Source organism: Mytilus trossulus, chromosome 6 (genome assembly GCF_036588685.1).
Source record: "Mytilus trossulus isolate FHL-02 chromosome 6, PNRI_Mtr1.1.1.hap1, whole genome shotgun sequence".
Taxonomy (NCBI): Eukaryota; Metazoa; Mollusca; class Bivalvia; order Mytilida; family Mytilidae; genus Mytilus; species Mytilus trossulus.
In genome coordinates this window covers 57,291,029-57,318,000 of record NC_086378.1, presented here as the reverse complement: position 1 = coordinate 57,318,000, position 26,972 = coordinate 57,291,029, and the positions used below count along the sequence as shown (strand labels likewise).

General features: G+C 32.7%; 1 protein-coding gene across 3 annotated transcripts in view; it reads right to left on the bottom strand.

The window, feature by feature from the left end:
- Positions 1 to 297: 297 nt before the first annotated feature.
- Positions 298 to 26,972, bottom strand: part of LOC134721588 (uncharacterized) — a 44,081-nt gene continuing 17,406 nt past the window's right edge. For 2 of the 3 annotated variants that reach the window (XM_063584685.1, XM_063584686.1), the window contains 3 exons: positions 11,286 to 11,413; positions 3,253 to 3,576; positions 298 to 1,579 (listed from right to left, as the gene is read on the bottom strand). In XM_063584685.1, coding sequence (XP_063440755.1) covers positions 1,269 to 1,579; positions 3,253 to 3,576; positions 11,286 to 11,397 — 747 coding nt within the window. In that variant the 5' untranslated portion in view covers positions 11,398 to 11,413 and the 3' untranslated portion in view covers positions 298 to 1,268. Of the gene's footprint in view, positions 1,580 to 3,252; positions 3,577 to 11,285; positions 11,414 to 17,286; positions 17,319 to 26,972 lie in introns of those variants that run through there. The other variant, XM_063584687.1, reaches the window with a different exon arrangement.

The window sequence follows — 26,972 nt, the reverse complement described above, 5'->3', positions numbered from 1 at the left end:
GAGAAAATCAAGTTATTTATTTTAAAAAAGTTATCACGCATACATGTATGATTGAAATTACATTCGTTTACAATGTTCTAGCATCAAATAATAAACGATTTTCAAAACAATCAATAACAAGAATGTGTCCAAAGTACACGGATGCCCCACTCGCACTATAATTTTCTATGTTCAATGGACCGTGAAATTGGGGGAAAAATCTAATTTGCCATTAAATGTAGAAAGATCCTATCATAAGGAACATGTGTACTAAGTTTCTAGATGATAGGACTTCAGCTTCATCAAAAACTACCTTGACCAAAAACTTTAACATGAAGCGGGACAGACGGATGAAGGGACCAACGGACGAATGGACGCACAGACAGAAAACATAATCCCCATCTACTATCGTAGGTGGGACATACAAAATGATAACAAAATGTTTATAGAACTCATTAGCAAATATTGTGATACATCTTCTTTTATGGAGAGCAAAAAAGCTCCAAATTAATATATTCGGTACTTGACGCATCAACCTACATAAATCGATGTGTATGTCTCTAGTTAAAGGCAAAATCCAATGTATAAGTTTTGGTGAAACAGGAAAATTTCTGTTTTCTTCAATTGTGTAAACACTTTTTATTTCTGTTAAGCAATGAAATGCTTCGTTTGAGTATGCAATTTACACGTATGATTGACCAATTGTTGCTTCCCCAGCTGCTTATATTTCATGCGTAATCAGGATAAGAAGAAATCTATACAATAGAGATATTTTACAGAGAAGATCCCACGAATGTCAGCGGAAAACAATGTTTTGAAGTTCAAGAAAGACATTTTGCCGTGCTACAGTCCGCTTGATGACATATCGACAACATATTGTAAGCATATTTTTCATGTGAGGAGAGTGTACAATCGTTTACCAAGCATTCTACCGCCAGACGTATTATGTAGACGGGCTAATTACTGTCTATGTGCGACTAGGCATTCATATAATCTTGAGAGTCAGTCCTAGACAACTACATGTCCCAAGAATTTACCGAAAAGACTGTTAGTGGTGACCAAATTTCTGTACCCTAATTAGTTCGTTTATACTCGTGTAAAATATGCATAAGGTATGCATGGGACAAATAGGTTTCCAAATAACTTTGATCACAACCCATTCGTTTGTGTGGCGATTCTTTACCTTCTTATAGTTCGAATAATGTCTTAAATTTTCATATTTTTTTTCTAATCATGCAATATTGTTAAGTACATACAAAAGTATTTGCATTAGCATAAAATTATATTCCTTAAACACTTGCTTTAGTCAAAAGTTTGTCTGATTGGGAAAATAGTACATCTTTTGAGTTTTGTTGAGAGAACTTTTCTGTTAAGTCATAATCTTTCATAAGGTTATGTTGTGCATATACTGCATTTGCAATATTTGTTGATTTCTTTTCCACGTCAGATTTAATATGTTCTCTGCTTTCTTTATGTTTGTTTTTTTTAATTTTTACTAAACAAACAGACACAGCGGTCGTCACTATTCCGATCAATGCGAGCGAGAGCAAGATATAAGCTACGGCTACGAGTTCACTGTTTAACTGCTCTGGTGAGTCATCTGGAATATTAAATTAAACAGTGTAATAATAATACAAGCAGCCTTTTTCGTTCTAGAGAAATCGAAAAAGATTTGTTATAGTTAATAATTAAAAAGCATTGTCCACGGATGAGGAGGTTTGAATTATGTATCGCTTAAGCTTGTGGCTTGTCATATGTATGACAATATCTTTTTGTAAATAAAACATGGCTTTTGTTCCATAAAACAGAATTTAATAGATAAATTGAAACAAACATGCATGGCTAGCAAGCCTACATGAATGACCAAAAGCTTTCAATTATCGTTTATTTAAAGATACTTTGGAGTTTGAGAAATATAAAAATATTTTCGATGACAGCTGGCAGATATCCTTATTTCTTAAATTTCCAATAGAAACTGAAAGATGGCAAAACATATAAAGAGAATACAAAAATGTGTCTTGTGTAATTCAGATGCCATTATGGATTAATACCATTACATTTTTAATTGTTCAGCTTTTGATAACTGTAGAAAACAATGTATTGCATTTTACAAATGTACTAAAGAAATAGACCAGACACGTTAAAGTTTTATGGCTTATTGAATTAAAAAAAAATGTACAGAACTGAACGAACAATGTAAACTTATAAAGGAGATCAATAACAAATTGAACTATTCTGGGTGAACAATTGTGAATGCATCTATCTACTTTCTTACATTTATGTAACTGTATTGAAATATGTTTAGTTATCTCTATACCTTTGTAATTTGGTTTGTGAGAATAAAGATATATGTATAATGTTTCAGTTTTGTCAAAATAAGATATTAAGAAGATTTATGATGATTTTTTTCACTTGCAAGTGAATAATTCGACTTCACTGAATCCTTATTCATATGAACTTCAATTTAAGTCCTAAGTAACTAGAGATGAATAACGCATTCACTATCCGAATTCAGTTATTTGTAAAAGGAAAAGAATGTCAACATTGAAAGTGAAACAAAGGTAAATCAATTGATTTGATGGTATGAACCACAAAAAAGCATTCTCATTCAAGGTGAAAACTGCACGAATTTTCATAATTCTGTCTATAAAATTTGTATCTTTGTTTATGTTTATATCTCTTATATGGCCGTCGGAGGTCAACTCGATAGTTAATTATTTGGTGTCTAGACTAATAAACACACGAAACGAAACTACATATTATCCAGCTCCATTCACTGTAAGTTGTTTGTTTTAGACTTTTTATTTAAGAATTAAATGCTTCTTTTTGTAAATTTATTGGGTGGTAAAAGCGTTGACCGAAGTACATTTTGTATGAAGCGCCGAAGCGCTTCATTCTAAAAATGTACGCACGGTCAACGCTTTTACAACCCTATAAAGTTTCAAAAAGAAGCATTCAATACTTATAATTACATTTTTTAGCTAGGATCATGAAAACACGTGTTTTATCCAGTTTTATTTAATTCACCTGTGCACTTTATTGTGGGACCTCGTGTCACCATGCATGATAAATGTTATTGTCTGGTGCAATTGTTTACGGAATAACATGTGATGTGCAGTTAGCCAATCAGAATATCGTATTATAATGAAACTTACATCTAATGTAATTATAATTTGGATAAAAATTTTGTTATTGTTATAAATCTAATATAAGAATTTGAGTCAAATAAGTGAGCATTATTTGACAATAATTATTTTATTAAAATATACATACCATCCCCCGATTCTTTTTTTATATGCAACATGTCTTCTGTTAAGTTTTTTTTGTCGAAAAATGGACCATAGGAACAACTGTAATAAACATTAAGGTCCTCCTTGTTAAATTGCGTTATTATTATTCCAAATCCACTATGGTCAGTACTTGGAACATACTTCGTATTCTTTGATGGATAGCCATTGTACGACAAGAGGGAAAGTTCTGTGCCTCCGTGCCATCTTTTTGAACAATTCAAACAATCATTTTCAACATTTGCTATTATGCAAAGTAAAGTTACGTTTCGACCAAAAATGACAGGATTTGTCTCTACTGTCCAATAAACTGAAAGAAAATTAAATTCATTTAGACGTAAGTCACATACATGATATTGACTCTCAACCAATTAGCTTATTCATTTACAAATGACCATCAGTATGTAGTAAAAAAGATCAGACGCGGTTTAGGGAGGAGTCATAGTCCTATAATATAAGACTCTGAAGGTTCATATCATTTACATTCAACGTTTTTTATCGGATATGTTTTTTTTTACTATCAATGTACCTCTGAGGTTCAACATTGATAGTAAAAAAAGAATATCCGATAAAAAACGTTGAATAAGGACTAGGCCCAACCTATATCGCCACTTGATGAAAAAAAAACGCCCCACTCTTGTTTACCGACTCGCCTCACTTTTGAAAAATTGTAAAATCAAACTAAACAATCACTGACAACTCACTTATTAACGAAAAGAGTTTGAATCCCACTGAATAAAGATCTGCTAACTCGCCCCACTTATAAAAAATATATTGCTTTCTTTAAGTATGTTAAATTACTGATAGTTTGTATCCATTCGTCCTGGTGTAGTGGTTGTGTCGTGGCTTGATATGCTTTAAAGGTCTTGAGTTCGAATCCCAGCTTATACAAATGATTTTTTTCTACTTTGATAGATATATATATTGGATCCCGCCAAAATGTTACAGAACAAAGAAAAGCATGCATAACAAAGAAACTCAAACTGGGGTGATCTGGCTCACCCCTGTTAGAACAAAGGAGCTGGGATGTAACATTGACCTAAACTCGGAGTTGTGTAACGGTTACACGCCATTATTCCGACAGCCCATTAGTTCGACAGCCCACTGCTTCGACAACCCATTAGTCCGACAACCCAACAGACCGACAACCCATTGCTCCGACAGCCCAATACTCCGACAACCCATATTAAAGTCTGACACTTGTCAAGTCAAGTATTAGGGTATCAGGGTAAAATAAAACTTGTTTGTCTGTATTTTTACGTTTAGATATGTTATAATATATTTTAAGAAATAACTCCCTATATATAACATAAGGCTGAGGTAGTTCGAGTACTTTCTATACACTCAATTCGAAATCTGCATAAATAATAGAACAGAAAATATTATTTCATTTTCCAAATTAAAGGGTATATAAACAGCATATAAATCAAGAACAATCAGTGATGGTGTGAGCTACTGGTGATGCCCCCGCACAAATACTTCGTTGTTTAGTTGTGAATCTGAAAAAGCCTCACACCGTATAGCTGACTTATATAAACCTTGAAACCAAATTTCAGAAATCAGTGTATTGTAGTTCCTGCGATAAATGTGAAGAAAATTTTCAACTTGGCTGTCATGTGAAAAGTGTTCGGTAAACAGGATTTTTTTGAGTAATCGAATCTGAAAACGTATTACACGATATAGCCGACATCAATGAACCTTTCAGAAATCCTTGTAGAGGGGGAGGACATGGGTAAGGGAGACGGGGAGAAAGGGGGTAGGAGAAAGGAGAAAGGGGTGGGAGAAAGGAGAAAGGGGGTAGGAGAAAGGAGAGGAAGGCTGGGAGAAAGGAGAAAAAGTTGGGGGGAAAAAGAATATGAAAAAATAAAATATCTCTCTTTTTTCCGGTAAATTAAAAAAAAAAAATAAGAAGAGAGGTAGGAGAAAGGAGAAGAGGGGTAGGAGAAAGGAGAAGAGGGGTGGGAGAAGAGTACCCCCTGTCCTCCCTCTCCTTGTAATGTCGTTCATGAAATAGATGCAACGAAAATATCCATGAGACGGTACGACGAACTGCCGGACTGGCTGACTGAGGAGTGGACGGCTGAATGGACGGACAGACAGGATAAACAGGATATTCTCAATTTTGCGAAGCGGCGGTATAATGATTGGGTCAACATTCAGGTTTATGTACCCTTTTGTAGCCATTTTTGTACGAACTTTTAAACTTCAATTGTATCAAAACTACAGATATAATGAATAATAGATATAGGCCATTGTGTACATATTCCAAGGGGAAACTTGATGCAAATAGATATAGGAAGATGTGGTGTGAGTGCCAATGAGACAACTCTCCATCCAAATAACAGTTTAAAAAGTAAACCATTATAGGTTAAAGTACGGCCTTCAACACGGAGCCTTGGCTCACACCGAACAACAAGCTATAAAGGGCCCCAAAATTACTAGTGTAAAACCATTCAAACGGGAAAACCAACGGTCTAATCTATATAAACAAAACGAGAAACGAGAAACACGTATATATTACATAAACAAACGACAACTTCTGTACATCTGATTCCTGACTTAGGACAGGTGCAAACATTTGCAGCGGGATTAAACGTTTTAATGGATCCAAACCTTCTCCCTTTTTCTGAAACAATAGCATAACATCACACAGCATTAATATTTTTTACTGTCCCATTGCATTTAATAGAAAAAACGGACTTTGTCGCAAATATATCAAGATTTTTATAGAAAATCCACAGCCTTTATCCTTGTACTCTCACATTTGGCAATTTGATGACTGATAGATATAGGATTATTGCATTCAGTGCTAGCATTGATTTCCTTAAAACAAGTTTATAAATGTAGCTATTGGTTAAAACAAATATAAATATGGCCAAAATCAAGTACACTTTTTAGGGTGCGCTCGACTTTAGTGACTCAGCACGAGGTGTTTTGGAATTTACAGGTTGCTAGTTTACTAGTCTAGCACATCATAGAAAATCAAGTGAGTAATTTATGTTTCAAATTTTATAACAAAAATCTCTGTATTAAAGGCTGTGGATTTTCTATAAAAAATTTGATTTTTGCCACAAAGTCCTCTTTTTCTATCAAATGCAATGAAACAGTAAAAAATAATGCTTTGCATCAAGTTTCCCCTTGGAATATGTACTAAATGGCCAATCTCTATTATTCATTATATCTGTAGTTTTGATACAATTGAGGTTAGAAAAATTCGTACAAAAATGGCTACAGAAGGGTACATAAAACTTAAGACTTTAAAATACTAATATCATATAGTTATATGATATAATTATCTTTATACCACCGTAAGCCTCAGTCACAATCGGAGCCAAATCAAAATAGGAAAAAAAAACAACTACATGTAGCAAATTGATATCAAATACCAGTCAGTATCAAACCGTGTACTACATAATTCAAAAGAACTAACACTATAATCACCATTATTCCCCCTATAATAGTAAAGTTTTCTTGTGTTTACTTAATCTAACTTTTCAAAGTTCTGACATGTGATAGGCTGAATATGCTGAAAGAGCTCCTCCCTCAAATTTTGATAATGTGGGCATCCGATTGAAAAATGACGATCATTCTCAACTTTATCAGCTGTACAATACGATTTTTTGAAAATTTTGGCATTTTCAATTCTTATTGTAATGGGTGAGCACCGATTCTTAATTAACATATGAACTTCCTTTCTTAAAATCAATGATATCTAAATATTTTCTCCTTGAAAACAATCTTTAAATGAAAAATGAGTGTCAAGTTTGCCACAATACACATAATGTAGTCAGTTTTTACAATAAGACAATTTGAGAAAGACACAATCAGGACAAGAAGAATGTCACACATGGTCTTAGATTTTTTACTATTGATTTGCTATTGGCATTTATATTGCACTCGTTCTATTTGAGCAGTCAAAAGACGTTGATTGTATATATTTCTATGTCATAAACAGTCACCGACCCGATATCACTTTTTCTCATGATTTAAAAAAAAAATAGAAGTTGCCGAAATTTTCATGTCCGTCATATTTGTTTTTCGTAATAAGTTTTTTTTGTAAATCATCAGTCCTGCTCTTCCTTCAACCCTTATAAAAGAGGCATGACATTTTTCTAGATTTTGAAATATTAAGCTCGAGATATAAAATTGGTATCACTACAAATAAATTGAGTGTCATCTCTCAGACTAAGTCCGATTGATCGCTATTGGAAGTGCTGTGTACTGTCTTCGTATTTCGTGGCGAACTAGAACAGCACAGACTGACAGTGGACACACAATATACTGAGACTTATATCCCGCTTGGTAGGAATAGTTGGGATCAAACGGACAACCACCGTGAATATTACAGAGAACGGAGTTGGTCTTTTTAGAGAAAACTTACCCATACACATAAGAAAAATGCATAGTCGGAATAATGGGCTGTCGGAGTAATGGGTTGTCGGAATAGTTAGTCCTATAATATAAGAATCTGAAGGTTCATATCATTTACATTCAACGTTTTTTATCGGATATTTTTTTTTTACTATCAATGTTGAAACCTCTGGGTTCAACATTGATAGTAAAAAAAAAAAACTCAGAGGTTCAACATTGATAGTAAAAAAAAAATATCCGATAAAAAACGTTGAATGTAAATGATATGAACCTTCAGAGTCTTATATTATAGGACTAGGGTCACCAAAGGTTCTCAACGCCTAAATAAAATAATTCGAAATACAAATCAGGAATTCGTGTTTTGAAAAAAATAATGATTTACTGGCTTTAAAAATTGCAATGCATGTGTTGATTGATTATCTTTTTTCGGACGTCAAAGCTATTTAACAATTGCGATGTCGAATAATGTCATCTTTTAACTTTTTTATCAGGTCTAAAAAATTATTTTAGAACGAATGCATAATCCACTTTCAAAAGTTGTGCAAATACATAACATATAGACAAAATATACTTCTGCCCTGTCTTTTTCGTACTTGAAAGTTATTGGATAGTAAGAAAGCTATTTGGATTAAACCTTGTGAAATTTGCATGCATTAACGGTATTGTATTGGTAAAAGTGTTCTGCTATACTAATACTACTTTGTGAAAAACACTTGGCAACATTCATCTTATTTATATTAAAATCGACCCAATTTACATAGAAATGGACGACTTCGTGCATTTTGTGATCGCAAATAAAATATGTTCCGGACCATTCGCGTATGGTCCAAATACTCATACGGCCCGGACACATACTAAACATTGACTAAAGTAATATTGCGGACCATTTTCCAATTTTCATGCGGTATCCTTATTTTTTTTCTCTCGCTCAACTTTCGCGTTTGTTTTTACATGCCAAGACCTCTTGGAGCTTTCATTATATAAAGTGTGTATTTTGCTATAAATGGTTGAAGGCCATACGGGGGCCTATAGTTTGGTAACGCCTGTTGGTCCCTGGAATGAATTTGTATGATTGTCTTTCACACCACACATTCTTTTTTTTACATGCAGTTATATCTATGATCAGTTATATCTATGATCAGTTATATCTATGATCAGTTATATCTATGATAAGAATGAGAATTGAATTGTCATAGAGACAACGATCCAACCAAAGAGCAAAACAAGCCCAAGACAACATGTATTCGTATCAAGGGAATTGCTATAAATATATTTATTTCAGGTTAATAGTATTGGCCATACTCAAGTTATAAAATAGATCTTGTCGTCAACTTTGGCAACCAGCTTCTATGTTTCTATAATGCACCGTTCATCTTTTTTTGGCCTCGACCTTTCCATTGGACAGACAATTTTGTTTTCGACTATTTCTAAAAGATGCATTTATTTACTAAATTAAACAGGACGCATTTGTTCCTCCTGTCCCAAGTAAGGAGCCTCTGGCCTTTGAAAGTCTTGTATGTTTATTACTTTTTGTTCATTTATTTGTTTAGGAGTTAAGTACGGCGTACATTTTCACTGAACTAGTACACTTTTTATAATAGTTTTTCAACATCGCTCTGGCAAAAATAATGATGAATATAACGCCTACCCATGTTAAAATTACAATAAAGTATAGTTTGTATCAATTATTTCTTAAACCTACCATTTTTGTTGTCTGTGTTGGATTTGTGTGGCATCAAAAAATACAAGAGTATAAACTACACAGTGCAACTTCTAACAAGAATACAAGATTAATATTTAATTTCAAATACGACCAAAAGTAAAAATTTGCTTGCAGCGGAAAAATTCAACAGTTTGATTTTCAATTGAATAAAATAATTGTTATAATTTACACACCGTTACTTTTTCCAATATAAATATTCGAACTATTTTGTTTGTTGCTTCCTTTATAAGTTGACATCATTTTTAAAAAGACCAGTGACTTCGATCTTTAGTAGACTATAAAGGAGGTGTTCATTTATATCTTTCTTCTGCTGTTAGTTTAATTTAGTTATTTTGTCATGAATGCCATCTCGTATGTTTTTGAATAAAGGGGTGTCAGGTTGTCTTATACGTCAATGATACACACACCAAAAAAAAAACCGACAAAATGTAAAATAAGGTGCAACATTCATTCTCCATCAAAAGAATACATCACATGAATGTATTTTTTGTAAGAAAAATACCAATTTCGTGAAAGGTTGTGTGTTGGACTTCAGAGCCAAGGCAAATTGACAAATATCTGAATGAACGGATCGATTTATTGTTTAACAACAAAAACACAAACAAAGGCCACATGGTTAGCATTGAATACATAGAAGGTCACTCATAAATGATTTTGTTCTCTTAATCAATAAGATATTTTGTGAAATAACGCGGGTCCCCATTACTTAAAAGTTGGGTTTTTTTTACAATGAATAAACTTTTTTTTATCATTTTTTATTGATATCAGCTCTGAACATTATCATTCTTCAAAGTGAAACTGTAGTAAGTGATGGTAAAACAAATTATTTAAAACAAATTCCTTAAATGATTTTTGAAAAGAAAGTTTCATATTATGTACAATGATGTATCAAAATGTGTTAACAAGTGACTATTTAATCCCCACTTGAAAGCCTCTGATAGACTGAGTGAGCATCAAATCATCGCCAACGACAAACAAGTTATAGGTGAATTTTTCAATATAATTACTAACAAACGTTTTACCCACAGGTCTATGATACAGATTTTTTATATTTTTTTTTTTATTCAGATTTTCAATTTTCTATATGTATAACACATATCTATCACTTCTGTGCATGTCTCACCTAGTTTCGAGTGATTTAAATGACCCAGAGAAAATACCCAATTTTACTATCCATACTAAGAAACAAATATCTTAATAAAAAAAAAAATCTGTATCATAGACCCCAGCGCCTGTGGTTTTACCGTCGACCACACTGTTATGAATTTAGTTCTAAATCATATAGTAATGTATAAAGTATATTATAATGGTTGTGTGGCGTTCTAAACTAGATTTTAAGAATTGTAAATAAATGTTTTTTCGTCTAATCTAAAACAGCTGGGATGTAAAATAGTTATCCCACTCGGACTTGGTGTGTTAGTGTTAGATCACCGTCATCATCATCCTCTGGCCTCCGGCCATCGGGGTGATATCTTACACTGCCACACCGCGTCATCGTGGGATAACTATTAATAAACACGGTCTTAATTATTCACAGGGCACTCAATTGTATGAGTAAACATAGATATAATGTTCAGTGGCGGATCCAGAAATTTTCATAAAGGGGGGGGGGGGGGCATCTTGACAGGTTTACATGTATACAAATTATAGTCACTTTGATCATATACATCATTGAAATGTGAAGTACTACCGGTAATATGTTCGAATTTTTTTCTATTTACGCCCCGCACTGTTCTGTAGTCATTTTGTAATGTGTTGTTATTGTCTGTCCCCTTTTACAGACTATAAGAGTAGACATGAATTTCTAATCATACATGTAGCTTAGTTTTAAAAAATACTCGTGTGTCAATGTTTGCTACAAGTACATGTACTAGGATAGATTATCAAGGGATATTTTGTTTCACTGTTTTCAAAAAAATACTTACCAGATTTATGAGATGGATCTTCACTGTTGACTTCGTTCATATTATCTGATGAACTTGAGATAGCTACTATGGTTGAACCCAATAGAAAACACAGTGCTTCATATATTGTCATTCTAACCTACAATGATCTGAAATGGTATTGTAATTACTGTACATGTATTTACAAATCACTTTTATATAACTAGAGTATATGTAAGCACAGCTCACACATATGATACTAACCTTACTCAATCCTAAGACCCTATAGTCAAGGTTTACCATATAGGAAAAAGAAAAGGAAATAAGATTTTATACAAAAAAGGGTTACAATTAAAAAAGGGCATGTTATCTCCAGTTGTCATGCTTGCAAATAAGGTTACTAAGTCGGACTATAAAGTTTCAAAAGACTTCTTCTTTCTGAGCCAAACGGTAGAAACTAATGTTAATATGAGAGTACAAAAAAGTCACAACCTTCAATACCATATCAGGTACATTTTTAAATAAATGCAAAGACGACATGATATATACTATTAAATTACATGTCAGGGACAACAGGGTCAGTCAACGACTCAGTGCTCTGATTCCCAATGTATGTCATTTAAGTTTAGGCCACAGCTTGCTGACTATTAGTTTAAGACCATAATACAACAGTGTTTTTACCAGCAGTTTAGTTTAGAGATAAAGGTATGAGTGCCAATGAGACTTCTCTCCATCCAAATAACAATTTGTAAAAGTAAACCATTATAAGTCAAGGTACGGCCTTCAACACGGAGCCTTGGCTCACACCGAACAGCAAGCTATAAAGGGCCCAAAAATTAGTAATGTAAAACCGTTCAATCGGGAAAATCAACGGTATATAGATAAAGGAAGATGTGGTGTGAGTGCCAATGTATAGTCTATATACAAAAAAAAAAACGAGAAACGAGAAACAATTTGCTTACACGGTCAGTTATTATTTGCTACTATTTGAAGTCACTTTTTCCTACTCGTGCACATGCGACAGTAAACTTTACTGTGACTGTCAGTCATAATGATTGAATTGAAATACATGTACATGTATATAGACAGTATGTATTAAGCTTCATTGGGGATAGACATGCTAATGAATTAGTATAATATATTTACTATCAATAAAAAAAGTCATTAAACTAAATAAATGTATTGTGCATTGTGCAATAAAATTGATTACACGCCATTATTCTGACAGCCCATTGCTCCGACAACCCATTAGTCCGACAACCCAATAGTCTGACAACTCATTGCTCCGACAGCCCAATACTCCGACAGCCCATAAGTCCGACACTCATCAATCAAGTATTGGAGTATTAGGGTAAAATAAAACGTCACGGTGTCTGTCTGTATTATTACGCTTAGATATGTAATAATATATTTTAAGAAATAATTCCGTATATACATAAGGGTGAGGTAGTTCGAATACTTTCTATACACTCAATTCGAAATCTGTATATAGAATAGAACAGAAAATATTATTTCATTTGCCAAATTAAAGGGTATATAAACAGCATATAAAGCAAGAACAACCAGTGATGGTGCGTGGTACTGATGATGCTCCCGCACAAATACTTCGTTGTTTTCAAATTGGCTGTCATATAAAAAGTGTTCCGTTAACAGGAATTTGTTGAGTAATGAACCTGAAAACGTATCACACGATATAGCCGACTTCAATAAACCTTTCAGAAATCATTGTAATGTCGTTCATGAAATAGATGCAACGAAAATGTCCATGGGACGGACGTACTAACTGACGGAATGGCTGACTGATGAGTGAACGGTTGAATGGACGGACAGCCAGAGTTAAAACAATATATTCCTACTTTTGCGAAGCGTCGGTATAATGATTGGGTCAACATTAAGACTTTACAATACTATATCATAGTAATAATATGATATACGTATCTTTATAACACCGTAAGCCTTGACACAATCGGAGCCAAAACAATTTAGAAAAAAAAACCTAGCACATTGATATCAAATAACAGTCAGTATCAAACCATGTGCTACATAATTCAAAAGAAATAACAATATAATCATCATTTTTTCCCCATATATTAGTAGTTTTCTTGAGTTTACATCGAAGATTTATCATATTTATCTAACTTTTCAAAGTTCTGAAATGTGCTAGACTGAATATGCTGAAAGAGTCCCTCTCTCAAATTTTGATAATGTGAGCATTCGATTGAAAAATGACGCTCATCTTAACGTTATCAGTTTTATGATTAGACAATTTGAGAAAGACACAAGCAGGACAAGAATGTCACACATTGTCTTAGATTTCTTAATTTTACTTGTTGTTATTGGCTTTTATACTGCACTCTTTCTATTTGAGCAGTCAAAAGACGTTGACTGTGTATTTCTATGTCATAAACAGTCACCGACCCGATATCACTTTTCCTCATGAATATTTTTTAAAATAGAAGTTGCCGAAATGTTCTTGTCCGTCATATTTGTTTTTCGTAATAAGTTTGGTTTTAAATCATCAGTCCTGCACTTCCTTCAACCATTATAAAAGAGGCATATTTTTCTAGATTTTGAAATAAGCTCGGAATATAAAATTGGTACATGTATCACTACAAATAAATTGAGTGTCATCTCTCAGACTATGTCTGATCGATCGCTATTGGAAGTGCTGTGTACTGTCTCCGTATTTCGTGGATTCACATTCCCGAACATGATACCGTATTCATAATTGGAATTGCTAATCTTTTCTGAGCACATATTTCGTCCTAGTTGTCATCTTACTTTTAGGGATCTGGGTAGGTTTGTCACAGTGTCTCTTTGTTTTACTCAATTTGACTGACGCTACATTAGTCCCGTATTTCTGCGACAAAATTAATTTCAATAAAACTAAGACACAAGGGGGTAAAAAGTGTTGCAACCAAAGAGGGCGGGTAGTTTTATCCAACTCCGATATATTACTTTATGTAGTTATTAGTGATGAAACCTCACTCCTAAGATACGCGAAAAAGGGTTACCGACGATCTTGTGAAAGAATTTATATCAAGACACACACAAAAAAAACACAGGGAATTAGAACAGCACAGACTGACAGTGGACACACAAACGATGAAATGTAAAGAAAAAGAAAATAACCAGACACGTAAAACGAAAGAGGGACCAGGGTAAGGAATGAGCAGTTGCAATAAGCATGTGTATCAACTCCAATATACTGAGACTTACATCCCGCATCGAAAGAATAATTGGGATCAAACGGACAACCACAAATATTACAGAGAATGGAGTTGGTCTTTTTAGAGAAAATTTACCCATACACATAAGAAAAATGCACTGTCGGAAAAATGGGCTGTCGGGGTAATGGGCTGTCGGAATAGTGGGTTGTCGGAGTAATGGGCTGTCGGAATAGTGGGCTGTCGGAGTAATGGGCTGTCGGAATAATGGTTGTCCGACTAATGGGATGTCACCATCAAATTAACGGTACCAATTTTCTTGCACTAGATGCGCATTTCGACAATATATGTCTCTTCAGTGATGCTCGTGGCCAAAATATTTGAAATCCAAAGCTTATATGATCTTATATAAAAGATGAAGAGTTATAGTCCAAAAAGTACAGCCAAATCCGTGAAAGGAATCAGAGCTTTACAAATTAACTGAAATGTAATTTATTTATTTTTCTTTTCATATCTTCCACATTGCAACAATGTTAATTTAATACCCGAAGAAAATGTGAATATATCCAAAATCGTTATTTCCCTAAATTAGTTGGCTTGTTAAAAAAAAAGTCGATAACAAAGAAGGTAGGGCCACACCAATTTAATTTCTTGTTCTACGGATTTTTGGACTCCAAAATATGGGGCGAGCGAGCGATTTGAAAATTTTAATAAAAAAATATTTAATTTGCAAATTTTTGAGGCGAAGCTTGAAAAGTAAAGGCGAGCGATTATAATTTTTTTTGTAAACATTAAAAAGTAGATTTTGACAATATTAAAACTTGATTTATCACTTGTACGTTGACATTTCTTTAATTTCTGATGTATTTGTTCCCTGTTCACCAAGAAATAGTTACATCTGGTATATGCATGTGTGACTGACAATGAGACAACTCCTTATTTCAGTCATAATCAGTTTGGGGGCAACCCCTTAATGTTATAAATATCCCTTTTACATGTTTATGAGGGATCAATATAAGTTATAATATATTTGTTTGTATAAAAGAGCTCATATTTTCTCAAAGAACTATATATCTATCTGGTATTAAATGGTCAAAACATGTCCAAGAATTTTGTAATATTCCCGGACTTTAACCATGTTAACACATTTACTTTAACAGTTTAATATTATTCAAAATAAGTGGACCCCTCTTTTAGAAAAACTTGTTTAAAATATGATGCAACTCTCCTCTTTTTGAGTACAAAATTCTAAGTTTTCAAAGGTTTTGTATAGAAGAACTATACAAATCCTTGGTATTTCTGTTTTCTTTTCTACATCAATAAAATGACCCCTTATCTGATAGAGGGTTGTTCTCAGCCTGATAACAAACACAGGTCGAAGTACGGCCTTTTACACAGGGCTTGGATATAGACCAAACAGCAATCTATAAAGGACCCCAAAATTATAAGCGTACACAGTTCGAACAGGAAAACCAACGGTCTAATTTATATATATATATATCCAAACACTGTCAGGAAAATACCAAATTATGAACAACATCAACGAACGATAACTGCTGAACGACAGGCCCCTGAATCAATCAGGACAGGTGCATAAACATGCAGTGGCTATAGATAGTTTTGTTTCGCCAGCATACAATATAATTGCAGTTGAAGGCAAATCCTTCAGAAGTTCTTCGTACTTTATTCTAACAGCGAACATGTTTTGATAGGGAATATAAGTAAGGCGGAAAGAAACCAATTGTTTGTTCTTTACATGTATTTCTACGCTGTTATAAATTTATATCGGAGCACTCCCTCTTTGGATAAATAGGTTTCATGCTGAAGCAAATATTCTCACAGATATTTACACCTTGTGGTGGGATGATTTTATGTTTAAAGTCGTTATATACAGGTTAGACTGTGATTTTAAAACAAATGTTGATATCTTTTTATAATATTTACAAAAACAACGGTGCGGGAAATGGACATGATTACATTTCCGGATGCGGGAAGCGGGAATATAAAAAAAATAAAAAAAATATGTTTTGAAAAAAATAGGTGCGGGCGGGTCCGTCGAACAAGGAATCAAATTGGTGTGGCCTAGTGTACTTTTATAAATTTCTTCCATGAGCGATTTGTTGTTTTCCCACTAAAATCAAAAATTCATACTATATAATACATGTTGTCAATAACAAATCTGAAACAAACAAATAAACAAAAACAAAATTACTTGACCCGACCTAAATATATTTATGAGTAAAAAATAAATCATTATTATGTAGTACATGTATGTGATAAAATGTTTATGTAATCTTCTATTAATAGATTAACACTAATCAATACTGTCTGTTTCTAGTTTTTATTTTGATAAACTGCAACTCAACTCTGGCAGTTGCACTTAACCCAGTATGTCATATCTGACCTTTCTCTCGTGAACCATCTTTACAAATACCCGTAAGATTGTTTTTTAAATTTTCAATAAGATAAACAACAAGTGGGTACAGTTTAAGGTTCTGTTTAACTGGAACTCTACTTGCCATTTATTTATTTAGGGATACCTTGCAACGAGACCTAAACTGGCATTGTTTCAGGCCACGCGTAAATGTAGTTTTAAAGTAAACGTATCCATCTTTGCTTTACTTATCATTTCTTTTACTTAAACCCCTTGCTACCCTCTATTATACATTCTATAAATTCATTCTTGCTGATGTGTCATGTCAAATATTCCAAGTCGTTAACTTCCTGTAATAAAGCTTCGTTAAGGAAATATACATGTGTATACATGCAACTATGGAAAAAGTGACCTTCTGACATTTTTGTTGAACAGGAAGTGCAATTTGATATCAACCTATTCTTTTCTTCTTTTATATATTTTTTAAATTATCAAAACTCACCTTTAAATATTTGTTTCTAGGTCAGATTATTCTATTTTAAGATGTAAAAGGTGATTTATAAGTAATGTACGTTTTCAAGTATAGCCATAATTGTAAATATGTGTTTCTTCAGGGGTCGTTTTAATATTGACATCGTGAAAAGTACAAAATAACAAACAAAATTTTCATATTGTGTAAATTCCACGAAGGGTTATTGGTAAATGAGGATATAAATACCCTTCATAGAACGACATGGACGAAACCTTCTATGTGTTTCCGACATGCGCATTTGTACGACTTTGCCCCCCGCAGAGCTATAATAGAAAAAACAGTACATTAACGGGTGTTACACGGACACTTTTTAGATGATACATGGACTCTTTTTAGTTGTTACACGGACACTTTTTATGAATAGAATCACCCGTGCATGATCAGTGAGATGATGGGGACTTTTACTTTCAATTAGATTTGAACTTTTTGGTTCACCGACTTATTTCCTGTCTTTTATTGAAAAAAATATTTACGTTAGCATCAATATCATTTTTCAAACATTTCCAGTAAAATACTATTCATATCAGTACACTAAGGGATTAGAGATTCAACTTAAAAAGGGGGGGGGGGGGTACGGCTTTCTCCTAAAATAAATATTTTGATCCCAAATTTTATGAAAAGAAATGTATTATGGTCAAGCAGATGGTTTATTCCTTGAATGCCAACATCCTTTGATCTACCGACAATTTGCTGTAAAATCATGTTGGCATTCGAGGAATAGGTGCAATAGTTATCACAACAAAAGTGGATGCTTTTCAAAACAATCATTCTAATTAAACAGAAAGGTAAATTACAGGTAGTTAAATCACATTGACTTTCATGTTTGTAAAAATGTTGAAAATTCATTCAACTGCTTGAACCAATATGCTCTTCTCTAATCTTTGAAATTGTTGCATCACTAGGTCTTTGGACTTTGATGCTTCTTTCTTTCTTTCTTTTGTATTAGCTTCCTATCTAAGGAACACCCCGCAATGGGTAATGAGGAGTATTTACAGTAGTGGGTAAATCAAAGATTTATTTTATATTTTTTAAAGTTAATTACAATAGGGTTAAAAAGTAAAAAAAAAAAAAAAAATAAGGTCCAAAGACAAAGGTAAAAATAATCGATAAAATAAATAATGTAAAAAAGGGCAAGTAGACGTGCTCTGTACATATGGTGGAGAGTTTAACGTGGTTAAGAAATAAAAATACAATAAAATGGGGATGGAAAAATATTCACAGGATTAGAAAAAATGTACATGTTTGGAGGCATAAAATCTAAAACTCAACTTGTCCATCATAAGTAAAAAAATAAAAATTGATTAGGTACAAAAGTTACTAGAGTACATTGTATACTGATCATTCCTAGAATTCACATACTTCCATTTGAATTTCACTTGTATTGATGCTTTTTTCAATATTTCTATAGTTTTGTGTGCTGTAATTTTCTTCTATTTTATTTGATGGAATTTCTCAGAACTTTGTATATTCTCATACTTTTTTCATAGCATAAAAAGAAGAACTTGTTGAATAATAATTTTGTTTGCAGACAGAGAACACAGAAAACAATACATATAACATATTAAAGTAAACAGATAAGCAGATTGAAAAAAGAACTTTAAATCTTCAAATGTGAATATTGTTGAATATTTTATACAAGCCATTCAGCCATTTTCATTTAACAGTTTATTACAAGTGTAAAATTTAACAAATTATTGTTCAATCAAAAAAGTTAATAAAGTTTATATTTACTAATAAAATATTCAATATGATATGGATTGAGATGATAAAATCTCTAATATCCTTTTTTTAGTTTGAAATAATTGTATTTTACTAGAATTTCTTATTTTTATTTTCTTAAATCTGAGACTACTATAACACATATGTAGTCTCAGCTTAAATCTATAGAATTCATGATACTTTTAACCCCAAAATCTTCTATATTTTCTTATCAAAAAGTGATTAAATGTTGCAATTTTATCAAGTTCTCTAATTAAGTTTTACAGTTTAATACTTATAAAATCATTTAAATAGTTATAAAAACACCTATTGTTCTTATACAAACATCTATTGAAATATTTTTGTTGGCATTCAAGGAATAGGTAACATATAAAATGTTGGCATTCGAGGAAGACACCAAGCAGATGACTAATTAATGTTTTGCATGATTCCTGATTTTCCGAATACCGTAAATAGTGTTAATTTAAACAATTAAAACATTTGGGTGATGGCGTTGAAAATAAAAAAGGAACATATACCGCCCCCTTTATGAATCAAAATATTTAGTCAATAAATGTTTTCTTCAATATATGGACATGAATAGTATTTTGATCAATGCTGAAAGTAAAGAAATTATGATACTGACGTGTATATTTCGATAAAAATAAGACAGGAAATAAGTAAATAAAAATCAAATCTTATCAAAAGATAAAATCCCTATCAACTCACCAATGCACGATTGATCCTATAAACAAAAAGTGTTCATGTAAATATAATACACGTCCAAATAAGCAGCAAATCTAGAATAAAATCATGCAACTTATTTCATCAATTTTGGGCGGTAAGCTGCGATTGGATCATAATGTAACATGTGTTTAATCCCGATCAACACTTGCAGATCTAGAGACGAGCATGAATTTATAAAAAAAAATGAAGTATATGCCTGAATTTATATAATATTTTAAAAGACACATTCCATTTGTTCATAAACATTTATATCAGTGGCGGATCCAGGTCCAAATGCAGGACAAAACAGGGGGGGGGGGGAGGGTCCACCTTTATGTCCCCATTTAAATGCATTGTTCATTCAACTAAATATATTTCAGTTTTATTGTATGATATCAATTATTAATTTATTGTGTGTCTTGCTTGTAAATGTATAAGTATACATGTAATTGTTAATGTATAATTTAATTGAACGTGATTTAAACGACAAATTAAATTTTCAAGCCGCTCATATTGTGAGTTCACCACGATCTAAATTTATTTAAGATCGCGGTCAGCGTGGTGCGATCATGGTCTAGTGGGACTGCCTAGGGTTTTAAGGCCATAAAACTAGATGTAAAATTGCATTGTCTCCACTATTCAACGCATTTTATTTTTTTTTTTTTGGGGGGGGTCCAGGGGAAGGGACTAGGGAATCACTGAATCATGACTGGAGCGGCCCCCTTAGGTCAGTCAGCGCCCCTTCCTTATGAAAAGTTCTGGATCCGCCATTGCATCGACCCCTTTAGAATTCTGTCTACTTTAATGCGTAGTAGAATTAATGTCGATACCTTTAGATTGGGTATTTTGGTAAATTTTGAGAGTCTCTAAGATTGACCACACGGAAATATAAATTTTTTGGTTATGTTTATGTAACAGATTTAAAAAAATGTAATTTTCGCATACCCCGCTATGCGATTGTATTTTGTATTTAATAATATAAAAGTACTGTGTTTAGTACAGTTCATGCCAACATCTAATTTTGGTTCAAATGACATACATGGATATTTTACCTTGGATTGTAGGCATTCTGAGATTACTCTGACGTCCAACGGCTGTTTTGCAAGAGAAGCTTAAATATTATGGAGATTGCATCTCTTGAGTCACTTTGTTGAAAAAATTCAAAGAAAAAAGTGTCTGAGGACATATTTACCACCGCTCAAGCTTAGAAGTTAAAAAGGTACATAACACTGGTACGATAAATGACTCCCAACCAAATTCAAAGTCATTTTGTGTGTAGTGGGTCTTAGCATTTTGTATGAGCTTCATAAAATTTGGATGAGACAAATTTCAAGTTGTATACACAGGCGCTTGGGTCTTTAATACAGATTTTGTTTCTTAGTATGGATAGTAAAATTTGGTATTTTCTCTGGGTCGTTTAAATCACTCGAAACTAGGTGAGACATGCACAGAAGTGATAGATATCTTCTTTAATACTAAAATTACGAGGTCCAATTTGTCAGCCGTCATCGGGTAAAAACGACAAATCAAAGAATTCGACTTTATATATAACTAATATAGGACAATGGTGTACATTAAAAATTACACCACTCAAGACCCTTTTGTTTTCCAAACAATTGATATTGCCAAAAATTAACAAGTTCCGGGTCGAATCCGGTACCGATACCAATAGTATATTCACCTGCTACCTATTACCTTATCTGTACGTTCCGCATTTGACAGGCGCACCACCGAACGGTGTATTAAGGATTTTGCTACATACACGGTTCATAATCAAAGGGCTGACACTACTAAATTCAATCATTGTCAAATTGTTCCCTTTTGTAGTTTTTATCAGCAAGATTTTCTAAGATAACTAATACAGTATAGTACACTGCTGTTAATAATAAGAAAAAATACTCCATTCCTGGATAGCCAGAACCTTTTGTTTTCCAAATAATTAATATAACCAATAATTGATAAGTTCCAAGTCGACGGGTTCAAACAGAAAGATTTGAAAGCAGAGAAAACTGTGTATCTTATAATCGACATGACAATACCAATTACTAAAATAAGGCTAAATAATATATACTTAGGCATAGTTATATACTTTAAATCAGTCACGGACTCGCGATATCACGGGTGTGTAATTGTGTATTATAAATTTAGAAAATTGAATATTTTAATAAAAAAAAAAAAAATCTGTATCATAGACCCAAGCGCCTGTGGTTGTATATAGAACATTAATTTAGATGACTCACTGCTTAAATTCGAAATCTGTCTCATTCTTCAAGTTTTGGTTTCAAGAATTGTATCATAGTCCCATAAAATGTGCATGAGGCAAACAGAAGTAAGGGTGCGGAAACGAAAATGAAACGGACTGAAAGTCGGACGGAAGGACAGACGGACGCTCTTGAAAGTGTAACACTTTACGCCCTTGTTGCATGCGACGGAGTCATACACATTGTAACCGCAAATGTGGTTATTGTTTTACTTGTCGTGTTATCTTCGTATGGAATTCGGAACCGCAGTTTTTGCATATGATTACAATAGACTGAATCATTGTTAATCGGAGACATAACAGATATTACGTAATAAGAACGATACCTCTTGATATCATTTTAAAATCGATTAAACCAAAAGTAGTTCGCGATAAGTTTAAAATATGAAAGAATAATTTAATTTTGGATGTAACACGTCTTCTGATTGGGTGACGTTATTTTGTAATCAGCCCGTAGACATAATTTAGTCATGTGACCGTGACGTTATCAACGTTTTTTCGTGGTTTTCTACGGTTTAGAATGGAATTTAGAATTAAATTATAAGAAACGACTGTTATATTTTTTTCTGTCTATTCGAAATAACATAAAAAATGTGGTTTACACTGTTAAATAACCCGCTGTGCGCCTAATTCAGTGTGCACCAATTTTTTTTTAATGTAAATTTCTTCATAGACAGAAAAAAATTACAGTCATTCCTTAAATCAAAAAGGCGTGGGATATACCTAAATGAGAAAGCAACCAACCACTTAAGGCAGCAACCATTTGATTTTCGGGGGGAAAAAAGTTGGTTTCCAGTTTTTGGAGAAAAAAATAATTTGTTTTAAATAAATTCTGAAAAAAAAAATGATTTGCCTCACCCTCAGCTGCCACTATATGTAATGGTAAAATTGACAGAAAAAAAATGTTTCGCGACTTGTCGCGAAGAAAATAAATTGTTTTTCGCCGCAGGAAAAAAACCATAGCCCCCCCCCCCCCCCCCGCAAATTAAATGGTTGCTGCCTAATTCAAAGAAATGTTTCCAATGGATTAACAGGCGTCAAAATGAAGTCAAACTCATGCGCTTGAGGTATCAAATCTGTCTGAGGGAAAAGTGGGCCCCCAATGCTATCTCCAAACCATCCTAAATCAGAACCACAGTTGAAGACTAAAACTGTGAAATAATTTTCAAAAGGTAAAGCTACAATTTTGAAGAAAAAAAAATAATGCAATTTACTTTGCTTCAAACATTCATCAAATTTCCGTCTGATTCGATTTTCCAAAAAAGCAAGAAAAAAATAAATAAAAAATGTACGATTTGCTTGCAAGTCAATAATTTACCTAATTTAAATGCATGTAGCCATGTACGTATTTACCTGACCTTCAATTTTTAAATACTCAGCTGGAGATTGTTTACGCATGAGTAAAACAAGTTCAGTTATTTATGTTTAAAGAATAAAGAATATCAACATTATAAGTGACTAGAGATTGAAGAGGAACTTTAAGATCTTTTTCGTTGTCTAATTCCAAAAGCTCTGTATACCAACATGCAAAAACAACTGTTGACTGGAACGTAATTTGGACTACCTCGCTCATCGTAGGCTATGTGTTGATCATAACAGGTTTAATACTATTGCAGTTGATGCTTTTAGTTTTTTTTAGACTCGCCAGTTTCCTACCATAATTTAAATGAAATTTTAAAATGTTGAACTTGTGTCAATATGTGGTTACATATCAGAAGTGATTGGACTGTTTAGGGGCGAACAAGCCTAGGATGTTTGAAGGATTCGTTATTCCAACTGAAGAAAGGGCACTGAGCATACCAAGGTAAAGAAAAGTTATTTTTTTGTTAAAATACTCTACTTTTTTTCCAATCCAAAAAGTGTGCGAACATCCTTACCACCCTATCTCCTTTTTAATCTATATATAGGTATTTTGAACAAAAGATTTCTGTATTTCTGTCAGGAATCTACAAATTACTTTAATTTAAAAGGTATAAAGCATTGCTTTTATGCTTTATACCTTGATCGCCCCTTGACAGTCCAATCACTTCTGATATGTAACCACATATTGACACTTAACATTTAAAAATTTCATTTAAATTACGGTAGAAAACTGGCGAGTCTAAAACAACTAAAAGCATCAACTGCAATAGTATTGGCCCTGAATGTTATGATCAACATATAGCCTTCGATGAGTGAGGTATATACCATAATCAGTTTGCTGATTAGGAAATTCAAATAAAATAATAAATACATGTACATGTATATGTATATGTCTCTGATAAAATGATGACTGTATTTTCCTTTTGCTATTACTAAGTTTATATATTGTTTGAATCAAGTGCGGAAATTAACGTTAGAAACATAAAAAGCGTTTTTCTGAAATCAAGGAAACAAATAATGTTGAATTATCCATTTAACAAAGTATTTCAACTTGCTGGACATTTTTATTGGCATTTGAACTTAAACAAATAAGTGGTTTTTGTGTTGAGCAGGGTTGCGAAGCTAAGACGACAATGCTTATTTTTGTTCTTCTGCAAGGTTGGTGTATTTTATTTTGTAATTAAGATCTTTGCTTTTATCAAACGAGAAGAAATTTCAACAGATTTGTGTGTCTTCCTTTTTATTTTCGCCGTTTATTTTGTGTATATGAATTGACAAAAAAATTACTCAACGCATTACACTGATGTCTGCTATATGATTTATAGGTCATAAATTTCATCGTTATAAAAATAGACTATATTATAATAAAGGATTTATAATTTGTTTATTAATGAACCAATTTCATTTATTTTCTAATCATCCTCTTGTCGCTGATTACGAAATTTTAAATTATTTCAATCACCGGATTTTTACGAGGAGGGTCACGCTAAGGTGACTTTGAAAACGGAAAATATGTCGGCGAATTGCTTCCTGGAAGCAAGAAATTAAAAAAAGTAAACTTCTTCTAAATATGGACAAATCGAAGAATGTTCTTCATAAAAAAGTAATTGTACATAAGTTTAATAATGACAACTATCCATTTTGTTATAAAAATAACATATGCATCATGTTTTTTTTTTAATTTGAGATTTCACATGACTATAAATATATAAAGCATTGCTTATTGTACATGTATTATGGACTTAATTTAATTTCACATATATTTAAAAATGTATATTTCTAGATATGCAGCAGAATTACTTGGTGGGGACATATTACATTCATGTATAGTATAATGTCGTAAATTTTATTTTCCTGGGCTTACCAACATTTTTTTAAAACTTTTGAAGCATTGGATTCATTTTAATTGAATTAATTGAATTTGTAGTGACTAATTTTTTCTTTCTTTTTTTTTAATATTTCAGTTGCATTGATAGCAGCAAATGACGGCAACACATGCGCTAAGAAAAATGGAACTATTACGAATGTGTTTTCTAGTGTTGGGAGTACAATTGTTCTTGAATGCCACATGCATAGTTTTGACAGTGTGCCTAGCTGGTCACTTCAAGGTGTATCCTTGTCTGATGGTAACACCATTTATACATCTGACAAACGATTCAAAATTGTTGAAGGTCTTCGAGGAAATCGGTTCAATTTACAAATATCAAATTTGATGAAGGCCGACGAAGATAAATATTGTTGCGAATATATTTATCAATTTAAATCTATCGAAAATTGCACACTTTTACATTTAGTAGGTAAGTACGTCGTTTATTTATACCGAATGTTTATTTTCTTTATAAATAATTAACGAATAAATTGATTTATATATTTTTAAAACTGTTTGCAAATGAATATTTACCGATTAAAGTTTTAAAATAAACCATCTACTGAAAAAAACCTTTGTTCCATACTTTCTGTACAATACCATTCTTATTTACAATTACAAAACATCGGGTACCCAGATCCGAAATCTGCAGAGGATTCGAATCCAAGAAAGAATTATACGAGGCCTCCAGTTGTCAATATGGGGAAGATAAACCTGGATCATAAAAGATAAATAGAATGTATATAGTCATTTAATATTGTTTTCTGCTTCTATTCTGTTTCAAGTGCAAACATAAAATAAGTAAACATGATTATGGTGTACCATTTGGTTCAAAAGGTATTTTTATCGGTTAACAGCTATTTTTATCGGGTAACCGCTATTTATATCGAGTAACCGCTATTTATATGTCGGTTAACCGCTTACTTTATCGATTAACCGCTATTTATATCGAGTAACCGCTATTTATATGTCGGTAAACCGCTTATTTTATCGATTAACCGCTATTTATATCGATTAATCGCTATTAATATATCGATTAACCGCTATTTTATCGGTTCACTACTTCTTCTTAGTGTTAATAACTTCTTATTTATCGTCCATGCACAAAACAAATAATTATTAAAAATAAGTAAGTGATTGATGAATGAGGTATATTGCTTAACCTGTTAAAACAGTAATTTGAATTGCTTTAATACTCCTCCAATTTTGGTCAATTGAACATATTTAAACGTAACATTTATGAATAATTACCGAACTATTTAGTATTCCGAAATGATTTTGACAAGTTCGTGTAGCATTCGTCAGAAACTATTTTTTTGCAGCATGTGACTAGACTTTTGCAAAGGAAATATCATAATAAAAGATATCACAAACACGTCAAATGCTTGTCTAATTCTGCTATTTCAATTTTCGAAATAATGATGTGTCGAAAGAGACAATAAATCGCATACATCGAGTATCCTGATCCAAAATCCGCGAAGGGACCCGAATTCCGAGGATTGCAACACGGTTGGCATGCACGATTGAAATATATTATTGATATTAAATAATACAATATCACATGCATGTTTTTGAATGGCTATATGTATTTCGAATTTCATATGTTCAGAAGATAACAAAATTTCGAAGGTTAATTACAGCAAAATGCCTCCAATATGTGCTAAGTAAAGGTAATATCTTTGGTTAGTTTGCTTGCTAGCTGAACCGTGCAGTCATTATAAGGTTAGGCATATTACCTTCCTT